Here is an 11,301-nt window from a genome sequence, read left to right as displayed (position 1 = left end):
TTTTGCACCAAGAGAATCCTCTTCACCCCCAACCATGTTTTTATTTTAAAGAACTGAACATCAGCTGCGATAGCTCCAATGCAATAACAACTTAATGAAGCAGCTGAAACTATACTAAGAAAAGCGGCTTTGGCTCTGACTGACTCAACAAACTAATCGTTTCTTTTCATATGGGTAACTTACTTTCCTGAAGAACAGGTTGTATTTATTATCATCATTGCAATGAACAGTTACGACAGGACCAGCATCTGTATTTGAGAGCAAACACTTCAGTCTAGTGACAAATTTAAATTCTGTTGCTCTGTGTTTAATTCTCCTTTTCATGTCCAAGCAGGCAAAGCATTACTTGAAAAGCTATTGTTTATTATTCCTTTGACAGTTGGACTCTATTGTTTGTGTTACAAGATTACAAGTAGTCCAAGATGCAGTTCAGCGCTCCAGACTATCCACTGGCCATACGCCCAAGTAGCTGAAGACCCAAACACAAAGTTGATGACCATAAATGGAGAAACATGAGGATACGTGTGGTACAGATATGGAAAAGTAAAATAATTTGATGGTGCAGTAAATAATATATAAAGATATTTCTTCTTCTCCTTTTTTTTTTTTTTTTTTTTTAATAAAACTACTGTCTTTTCTTTTTATTAGATATTCTCACAGTAGTCCTGTATTTAATAACTTATCAGAGGGAACAGACCACTTACAGTATGTGTTTTCTCATGTGCATTTAATGGAAAGAGAGAAAATCTCAAAAGGCCACATAATCACACAACTGCATACTAACAGTCACAGTATATGACTACAAGCTCACAGGCACAAACCACTCACTGTTATTCAGGGTCCATTAATGGTTCAATACTGATCAATGTTCCAGCTTCACTCTCATGACAATGACCATCACAGACAAGTATTTTTCAGATTATTTTATGTCATTTTAATGTACTTTTTTGTTTTCTTAACAAGTGATCGATGAAGTGTCATTGTTTTGAAAGATCTTTAATTATTACAAATCATGACAGGATCTTGAAAAACTGAGGTCATAATGTCAACCTCTAATTGTTTTATTTTAAGCCACTAACTTTTTATCATATGGCAGATCCAAGTTTGTGGCTTTCTGTCACTTTTTTTATTGCTTTCTTGCTTTCTTCCAAGCTTTTCTTTTGTTTATGTTAGAATTCATTCTACAACATGTATTTGCTTTGTCATATGTGGGGTCAGCACGGTTGCTTTTTTGTTTCTTTCTTTCTTGTTTCTTTCATTGTGTATTGTTCCTTTCCTCCGAACTCTGTGCTATCTTTACGGAGTGACCAGACGGATTGCAGAAACACGAGGATGTGGCACCAGACTGTGATGATGCTTCACTTACTTAATTTACAGACACAACACTCCCACAGGCGAACACTTATTGCAGAAGTCTTCATTGCCCTGTGTGCAGCTAATGCCCCTGCAGAAGAAAACTGTTTTCAGTTCTGCATAGTCAAGCTGCGGTTTCACAACCTATTTACAACTTCCTTCAGTTATTTAAAAAAACAAAGTGAAAGTCGAATAATGCTGACTTGCAGAAATGTGTCAAGTAGGCTATTTTACCGCCTTGCAAAAAAAAGTTAAGTTGTATAAAAATGTTGACTGTATGATGTGTAATTTACTGTTTTGCATTACAAAGTGTAATTTATAAATTTTTGACTCATTTTGAAGTATAACATTTTGTTAATGTTGAATCATACATTAATACACAGAATGTTGCAGCTAAATGATAAATAAATGATTTATGAAAAAGCATTTTTGTTGTTTTTATTTTGAAATGTCATATTGATAACATAATATGTAGGTTGACAAATCATTTTTTAAAGATAATGCATCTACAGAGCTTGTAGAAAGGTGCAGGGTAAAAGTATTTATTTTCCTTATGATGAATTAATAATTCAAATGTTTGTCAGGTCCAAAATGATTGTGTTGTTTATCTCTGCATAAGAATTCTAGTGATTTGTTCCAGCTTCTAGCAAGATTTGTGAGCCAATAGTAACGCTGTCGGTATCATGTGGTATCTGTGTTTCATCAGCATCAGCAGTCTTGGTATTTGCCAGTTTGTGGAAAAACTTTAAAATTGTACATAACAAACTTGCTGACTGAGGTCTCACTTTATAATGACTGAGTTGAATTTTTTTGTTTCCAACAGAAATATTTCACAATAGCTTTTTAAGGCCATGGTCAAATCAAAGGAGGAGAGTTGTAAGTCCATTTGCCCTTCTGGACTAAAAACAGAGTTACTGATGCGACCAATAGACACATGGGGGCGTTGAGATCAGATTTCACATGCTACAAATATCCTCCACGAGCCGTGGCAGTGCACAGTTGTTAAACGGTTAGCAGAGGCTGCAGCTGAAGTTTTACTCTGCACACAGAAGTTGAGGGACTACTACACTGCAGACATGAGACAAGGTAAGGAGGAAGAAAAACTATTTCTGTCCCATATTGTAGGACAGAGGTTTGAGTAATATAGTGTATTATCTACAGCAGAAGGAGCAGTTTGTCTCTGTGTTGCTTCACAGTTTTGAATAAGTTTCAGACTGAGAGTCTTGAAGTGTGAAAGGTGACGAGTAGGAATGGTGGCTGACATTAGATACGTCAGATCTAGAATATAAAGAGGAAGACTTAATCTGCTTAGATGAAGGATTTATTACCTGTGAAGAAATATGATCAAATTTTGATTAAGCAATCAGGTTATCAAGTGAAATTTTCATACCTACTGTATAGTCTTTTGATGTTAATTGAATTTTTAAATGATCTGTGTTTTCATCTCTGCACAGTCTTTGACATTGAGCGCTGTGATCTGGACATTGAGAGCAACAGCAGCAGCCATCATACAGAGCTGTATGGAGAGGAGCGCTTGATTGTCAGAAGGGGACAGCCCTTTAACATCATTTTACATCTCAAACCTGGCAGTGGGGAGATCAAACCGGGTGAAACAAGCTTCATGTTCACTGTCGAAACTGGTAAGCTTCTCGTTTTATAAGGCGTGCATGTTTATGTGAGCGTGAGAAAGAAATATTTGGAAGGGGTTGTGTTACTCTTAATATCCCTGTCTATCTCTGTCTCTGAAGGTCCCCTACCCAGAAAAGAATCAGGCACTAAGGCTTCCTTTGGTCTACAGGAGTCCACAGTGGACACAGAGTGGAGCGCATCTGCCACTCACGATCCTTCTGGAAACACTCTGTCTGTATCTATCAGTTCCTCACCCAACGCCCCCATCGGGCTCTATTCTCTGACTCTGGACCAGGAGGGGCAGAAGACCAGTTTAGGACAGTTCAACCTTCTTTTTAATGCTTGGTGCCCCAGTGAGTACAGAAAGTTGATTTTTTCATCCAACATCTATAAAAATGGTTTATTCATGTCTCATTGAGCTGCACATGCTGCTTGTATTTGCTTTCTTTTTAATGATCATTGTGTTTAATCATTTGCACAAAAACATGCAAGTAAAAAAAGCATTATAATCCACTGAGCAGAACAGTCATTAAACATAAACTGTTGTCAGATTTGAGATGTTATATAGGGTGCAGTTATGCCCATCTTACTGTGTTGGTGCTCCCTCCGTTCTGACTCACAGATGATGCTGTTTACATGCAGAGTGACTCGAAGAGGCAGGAGTACGTTTTAGCACAACATGGACAGGTCTACAGAGGAACATATAGTCGAATCAAAGCGAAATGCTGGAATTTTGGACAGGTACATGAAAGTTCAGAAAACTACACACAGTTAATGGCGTCTTCGCTAAGACTGACGAGAGCAACTAATTTCCTTCCCTCTCATATCTTTGTTTTTCTGTCTGCAGTTTGATCCAAGTATCCTAGATATCTGTCTGACCATCCTGGATGCCAACCCCAAGTTTACGGCTGATGCTGACAAGGACTGCTCTGCCAGGAGAAATCCCATATACGTGACCAGGGTGATTAGTGCCATGGTAGGCCTGTGTCCAGCCTTTAGAATGACTTGAGGCCCCATAGATGCCATTCAATGAGGCTGTGAATAGCAATTATCTAAGCTGTGCAGGCAGTGATTACCATGGTGAAACAGAAAGCCTTTGTATTAAATTGCTTTGCAGGAAACCTCTCATTCTTTTGAGGCTTTCTCTTCTCTCCCGGCAACTTTTGTGAAAAGAAGATGCTGTTAAGAGAGAAGTTATTAAGAACATGTGCAGCCCTGGTTTTAAGCAGGTTACAAAGATAACTATACTAAATTAAAGTAAGTCACCATGTTTTTCCTGCTGCAAGTTAAAATAGCTTAATGGGAAGTCCAGGGTTATTTCAACAGTAGCTGTCACTGTACAATAAATCAGAACTAGGTTTATCCAAGACAATGTTGATAACCACGACAGGATCATGCACTATATTTAGTTGTATGACATACCGAGGATACGCTCGTGCAGAGCCAACATTACAAAAACGAATGCAGTGTAAAACTCCTTATGTATTATCCTCTCCCTAAATGGAAGTACTGATTAAAAACTCATTCTTCTAATGTTAAGAGAATTGTGTGCTGTGATCACATTTTAAAGAGAACAATTTAACAGACTTGCTTTTAGGTGTCTTCTCCCTCTGAATCCATCACAGAAATATATTTCAGATATTCTTTTAATAGTCAAAGCGTTGGTATTTGCTGGACTACACCTTTTAGATTGCTCATTGACTATATTTTCAAGTAGTTCTTCTATTTATTTCATATTGTGGCATCTCTGTCTCTTAATGCTGATGGATGCCTGGAAGAAACGTGATGTGAAACATTTTTAGTTCTGAAGAGATCTTAAGGCGTATAGGAAAAATCTTTGAACATCATTAAGAAGATTTTCCCACAATAGACCCTTTCAGACACTTGCAGCTTAGAAAAGCAACTCAAAAAACTTCAGCAATCATATGTGACAAAATACCTTTGACTCCCATTCTCTCACTAACTCATCCGTCATGAAACACTTTAATGTTATATGGTAAAAACACCATCGTTTCATATCAGTGTTATATGTAATTACAAGGTGAAAATTTTGTCATAATGCTAATACATAATACAAATGTACACAAATAACAAACAAAAACAAACCTAGAATGTTAATATGTTAGATAAATGGAAACTACATTTATGGTTTATGCTCTCTGCCTCTCTCGTCTGTGTCCACAGATCAACAGTAATGATGACAGCGGTGTGGTGGTGGGAAACTGGGGAAAGGTTGAAGATGGGGTTCGTCCAGGAAGCTGGATGGGCAGCGCGGACATTTTGCGCCAGTGGGCAGAAAGTGGGCCCGTCCGCTACGGCCAGTGTTGGGTCTTTGCTGCTGTTGGATGCACAGGTTGGAGCACAGTGCGAAGTGCATTAGAGAGAGATTCAGGCTTCATTTGTTGTGAAATAATTGATTTGTTTAAGAATTTATTGGAATGATATGGTATCACATGAAACCAACAGCACTGATTTCTTTTGCATCCTCCAGTCCACTTCCAGAGCGTCCTAACCTTTTATCAAAACCCTAAATTTAGAATCTAATCTCATTGTTTTGTAGTTATCTACCCCATGTGACATTTTTATGTAATGTCCTTCTTGTTATTCTTTGCTGATGGACACTATCTCGAGCATGTGCCTTAATTAGTCAGTGTGATAAAGTGCAGCTCTTCTCTCCTCCAGTGGCCCGTGCTCTGGGCATCCCATGTCGAGTGGTTACTAACTTTGAATCGGCTCACGATACTGATGCCAACCTGGTCATCGAAAACGTGTATAATGAAGACGGTGAAAAAATTTCTAGAGATTCAGTTTGGTAAGTGTGCGGTTGTTACACTTACACTATCTCTTTTGTTATCTTCCATTATTCCTATATGACAGATTGATCCCTAATTATTTTACTGATTGACGCAGAATGGTAATGTTTTTGTCCTACATTTGACTAATTTTACCAGGAACTTCCATGTTTGGGTGGACAGCTGGATGACACGTCCTGATTTGGGGTCAAAGTTTGATGGATGGCAAACCAGCGACCCAACTCCACAGGAGAGAAGCGACGGTAAACTGATTTTTACCATCTAAGTCCTACATGTAAGACAGTTAACTTCCTGTTTTCGTGTTGCCTTCATAAGAGATGACTCTAACTCGTGAATGATGGTTAGTTTAGGCTTCTGACTGGAATCACATGTTTGTTACATGATTTTGGCCTGGACCAAACTTGAAACAGCTTGTGTTTGGCATATTCACATGACTCATCTCTAGACTGTTCCAAATAGACTAAAAAGCAACTACAGTTTTGTCTTTTATGAAGGCACCTGACATAGATTTGGCATTTATATAGACCTGTTACTTCAAATGTGGTTTGGGAAACCCCTTTTTTTGCCAAATGCTGTTAACATACATTAATATAACTCATTTAAGTGTTTTACCATTAAATAGTTGTGTCTATTCAATGTATTTGTATTAAATTGAAACAACAGTAATGGTTCTCAAAATACTTGGCCTGTCCTTTCTCTCTGGTAGTGAGACATTACTTATCTCCTTTGGCATAATGGATGACTTTCATGGCCTGAATCCAGTCACTGTGTGCCTGAACCTGCTGAAATGAAGGTGTGTTTCTGGATGTGTGATGCTGTTGTGTGATGCTATCAGGTGTTTTCTGTTGCGGACCGGCCCCACTGAAGGCCATCAAAGAAGGAGAGCTGACCATTAAGTATGATGCTCCCTTTATTTTTGCTGAGGTGAGTTAATGCTGAAATCTTTTAGTGTAGCATTTTTGCTTTAAAGAGACGCAGAAAACGGTGCATAGTTTACATTTAGCTGGACTTTTTGACTTCATCTCTGCAAAAACAAAAAGTTGAAAAAACTCTTAATTTCTAGGCAAATGTCTTCACTAAATTTTTGAGTTTTAAAGCAACATTATGTAATTTTTTACCTTTAAAATCATTTCCATGGTATGGTTTCTTGTAACAGGGTAAATGGTGTCTGTCTCAGCCACTCTGCCCCTCTATCACTTGTTTCTGCACTATGTAACTTCAGTGAGAGGATGACAGCGTTGTATACATGTTTACTTCAACATACAAGTTTTCAACACAAAAAATTGTTATGATGTAATGAGTTTTGTTTGTTTGTTAGCACCTACATTACATCTGACAAACTGTTACACACCTGGAATTTGTATTTACAACAGTGGTGTTGCACTCAGAAACTGTGGGGGGCACCAATAAGCAAAAAATGCCAATTTATACATAATGTTGCTTTAAAATGCAAACTTTTAAGTTTTGAAATTAGATTTAAAAAAACGTTTTGGCAATGTATAGTCTTTTGTTGAGATTATTTATTTTTTAGAACAACTTGAATCTTTCAGTTTCAGAAACAATATTTCTATTTTGAATTGTGTGATTCAAAAATTGTTCCCAGTGAGCTGTGAACCCCATTTGACATATACATATAACAAATACAGTTTTTTGTTTCTAAAACTCAAAGATTCAATTTTTTCTAAAAAATCAAATAAAAAAATGAAAATGAATCATCTAAACAAAAGATTATAGCTAGGCAAAGGTTTTTCTAGTTTATTTCAAAACTTAAGGGTCTGTGTTTGACTTACAACTTGAAAAAATTTTTTTGTAATTAATGTAATTTGTTACAGTGGTAATGGTTTCAATGAGGGTCCAAGTAAGGTTTCATATAATGACAAGGCCTTACCTCAGCTAACCCACCAGGAGATACTGTGTTCAGGCATATGCGTATATAGAAATTTCTCTGCTGTTAGGTGTCAAAGTGCTTGTCATCACTTTTTTCATAATGACTGCTGACTGAAGCGTGTTTGTAATCAGTATCATTTCATGTCCTCTCACATCCTGTGTGGAGTCAGGTTAATGCAGATGTTGTGAACTTGGTGCAGAAGTCAGATGGAAAAACTGTCAAGTTCTCTGGATCAACTAAGTCTGTTGGACAATGCATCAGCACCAAAGCTGTGGGCTCAGACGAGAGACGCGACATCACACACCAGTACAAGCATCCAGAAGGTAGTCACATGCGTGCACACACACGTTACTCCTAACCACCAACTTTTTTAAACAAATCCAAGTTGAATCTTCAACGTTTTGATTTAAACAACATCCATTTAAACAAATGTGTAGATTTGAATCAGTGCAGGCGTTACATTATGCACCTCTGTGATTACTACTGTTATCACAGACATACTGTACATACATGCTGTACATGTATATATTCTCTCACTGTGTAAATATAGACACAGCTCACCTCAACCACCTCAAGTAAAACATGTAGTCTTGTTGCATGGAGCCATGTCAATCAAATCTGCAGAATAATAGTTTTTATGGAGACCGAGGAGCTCCAACAAGACTTTTGTACTAATCTGCGATTCTGATGGTTTTCAGGCTCAAAGGAGGAGAGGAAGGTGTTTGAGAAGGCTCAACACCACAACAAGCTACTGCAACTAGGAGAGGAGCCAGGGCTTTATCTCAAGGTGCTTGTTACTGTTTATACATACGCATACATATACATACATATACATATACATTTACATATACAGTGTGATGACTCTAATGACTTAAACTCAGAGGTAACTTAATCAAGTTCCTGCAGAGGTGGTTCAGCTCAAGCTATAAAAGAGATCTGACAATGGGCACAATGATGGGAGAGTTTTCAAAGCAGCACAAAAAGAACATTTTTATAACGTGTCAAACTGTCACAAGAATAATGCCAACGTAGGTGAACTGTGGCCGGAAAGAGGAACAACGGCCACAAGTACCAAAAACCAAGATTGGTATGACAGGCATACAGTAAACATGTGGCTGTCAAATACTGCTAACTGGCATGCAGTGTAATATGAACCACATTTGTGTTTGACACATCACATGTATTGAGACATCTCAATAAATATCAACATTCACATATCAAGATCACACAGTCATCAACAACCTGCATATGAGTTTAAATATAAAATATAATAATGCATTTATATTTTTGTGTATTCCATGAACATGATTAAATAAATCATCTTATAATTCTCATTTAAGATCAAACTGGCTGACAACATGATCGTGGGTAAGGACTTTGAGGTGTATGCTGTCCTCACCAACAACTTCATGGTGGACAAGACCTGCAACTTCATGTTCATGGCCAGAGCCGTCAGCTACAATGGAAGAAGAGGCGTGGGCATTGAATTTGTTTCAGACATAGTGGAGGTGCCCTCTGGAGAAGGTTAGTTGCACTGAAGTAATCGGAGCTTACAAACCTCTGTCAAATCTCCTATTATGCTAGAATTGGATCGAAATACTAAAATAAACTAAGTATTTTATATAATGTGGTTTTCCAGAAAGGCGGTTGTCCCTGAGACTAGACTACAGTCATTATGGATCGGTGATCACCTCTGATAGGTTGATCCAACTGTCAGCCATCACCACAGACAAGCAGACCAGAGAGTACTACAAGGCTGAGAAAACCATTGTGCTTGATGAGCCAGAAATAGAGATCAAGGTATGGATGATGGACAGGTGAAAGAAATGTTCTGAATCAGATCAGTGGCTCTATCATCTTCCTAAAGCTAAATATTGTTTTCTTTGATGTATATAAAGGTTTGATGAATTTTTTTGGCAGTCTTATTAATGTTATACACAAAACTTTTCCCTCTGAATGTCCTCTGTGGTGGACCTGGGGAACACTTGAACCTGTATTGATGTGAAAGGTCAGGAAACAGGAATAATTGCAAATTGCATTGACTTTGTTAACTTTTTAACATACTTATATTAATCCAAAGAATTGTATTCATTTCACATGCATCACTACCGGCAGTACACAGGATATAATTTCTGCCACTAGGGGTCTCTCAATCAAAATAATGTTGTAGCAACCAGAGGAGTTAATTCACCGTTACCTTGAATAAAGTTATGGATTTCTCTGGGTTTTAACATTGTTGGAAACATTTATGATAAAGTATGAACACAACTCAACAAAATATCTAACAAAAGTCTGGTCTGTTTTAAGATGTTGTAATGCAGAAATGTTACAAATTATGTCTTGTATTGGTTAATTGAGCCACTCAGGCAGCGGTGGTAGGTTAGTTCAGCCCGTTGGCCATTAATTATGATGACACATGCTTATCTGAACACCTCTCTGCAGCTGGTGGGAGAAGCCAAAGTGAAGCAGTCTGTGACAGCAGAGCTGACCTTGTTGAACACTCTACCAGAGCGGCTGCGGGACTGCAGCTTCACCATCGAGGGGGTCGGACTCACTGCCGGCAAACCCATAACGGAGAAGTACGTCAACATATTTCATATATAATATATAATGTTCCTTCTCTTCCTTCTCTTTAAGTTTACTTGAATTATCCAATCCCCATTATTATTTACAGTTTAATGTACAAAATGCTGTTTGTACTATAATTGATTGTGATGTTGCTTCAAGGCAAAGCCCACCAAAACTCAGAAGCACCCGAAATCACAGTGAGCTTTTTAATGCAACTGTCACACAATGATTCCTATGTTATGGATGATATACTGAACCCATACAGTAAGAATATCTTGCATTTAAAATGGCATTTACACAACGGGTGCTAACGCCATACCTACTGAAAGCTGTATACATATCAAGAGATAAACAGTAAACATGAACCTCTGGATTGTTTTTGGCTGACGATGCTCATTCTATTCTTGTGTGAATGATTCTTCCAGGATTGGATCTGTGGGCCCCAAAGAGATAGCCAAGGCCAGCATTAACTTCAGTCCCACTAGTGTTGGCCCCAGCGTGCTGCTGGTGAACTTTGATAGTGACAAACTGGAAGACATCAGGAGCTTCATCCATGTTGTCGTGAAGGAATGAGCCAGTACAGACGTTTTTGTTTTGTTGTTTAATTGGACTACAGATTACAGGGTTAAGACTTTTTTTTTTTTTAATCTGCTTAATATATTTAGCTTATATTATGCTAGAATATACTCTACTATCATACAATTCCATAAGAACAGAAATACATTTATGAATAAGAATATTTTTTCTTGAGTAATTTCATTATAAAACACAATGATCAACATCCACTAACCCTTAGGTTCAGTGTAGTAGACTACAATACTATTATTGGCTGCATTGAATAAAGATTATAAAGTACTAATTTATTTTACTTGAATGATTAATAATGATTTATAAGGGTGTATCCATATTTGGATTGGTTACATTTAAATGTGACAATAAAGCTGTGAGCAAAGCAATTGTTTGCTTAAGGGAACAACACTCCCTCATCTCTTTTGTAGGAAACTTTTTTTAAAATTTGTGAAATCCAATTTGCTAACTAAATAAAATTTT

At 37.5% G+C, this 11,301-nt stretch overlaps 1 protein-coding gene across 1 annotated transcript; it reads left to right on the top strand.

Moving 5' to 3' along the window:
* Positions 1 to 2,354: 2,354 nt before the first annotated feature.
* Positions 2,355 to 11,301, top strand: LOC140999964 (protein-glutamine gamma-glutamyltransferase 2-like). Its single transcript, XM_073470568.1, has 15 exons — positions 2,355 to 2,439; positions 2,808 to 2,993; positions 3,102 to 3,335; positions 3,605 to 3,723; positions 3,830 to 3,958; positions 5,167 to 5,335; positions 5,665 to 5,794; positions 5,934 to 6,037; positions 6,631 to 6,719; positions 7,853 to 8,006; positions 8,382 to 8,470; positions 9,024 to 9,207; positions 9,323 to 9,483; positions 10,126 to 10,262; positions 10,677 to 11,301. The coding sequence occupies exons 1-15, from the start codon at positions 2,430 to 2,432 to the stop codon at positions 10,822 to 10,824; spliced, it is 2,043 nt and encodes a 680-aa protein (XP_073326669.1). The 5' UTR covers positions 2,355 to 2,429; the 3' UTR covers positions 10,825 to 11,301.

The sequence above is a fragment of the Pagrus major genome, chromosome 7 (genome assembly GCF_040436345.1).
Source record: "Pagrus major chromosome 7, Pma_NU_1.0".
NCBI lineage: Eukaryota > Metazoa > Chordata > Actinopteri > Spariformes > Sparidae > Pagrus > Pagrus major.
Note: the sequence above shows the minus strand (reverse complement) of the source record. Positions and strands in the feature narration are given on the sequence as shown.

Coding starts and splice junctions, on each gene's coding strand:
- LOC140999964 (XM_073470568.1), top strand. Junction 3,336..3,604: donor TTTTAATGCTTGGTGCCCCA/GTGAGTACAGAA, acceptor TCTGACTCACAG/ATGATGCTGTTTACATGCAG. Junction 3,724..3,829: donor AATGCTGGAATTTTGGACAG/GTACATGAAAGT, acceptor TTCTGTCTGCAG/TTTGATCCAAGTATCCTAGA.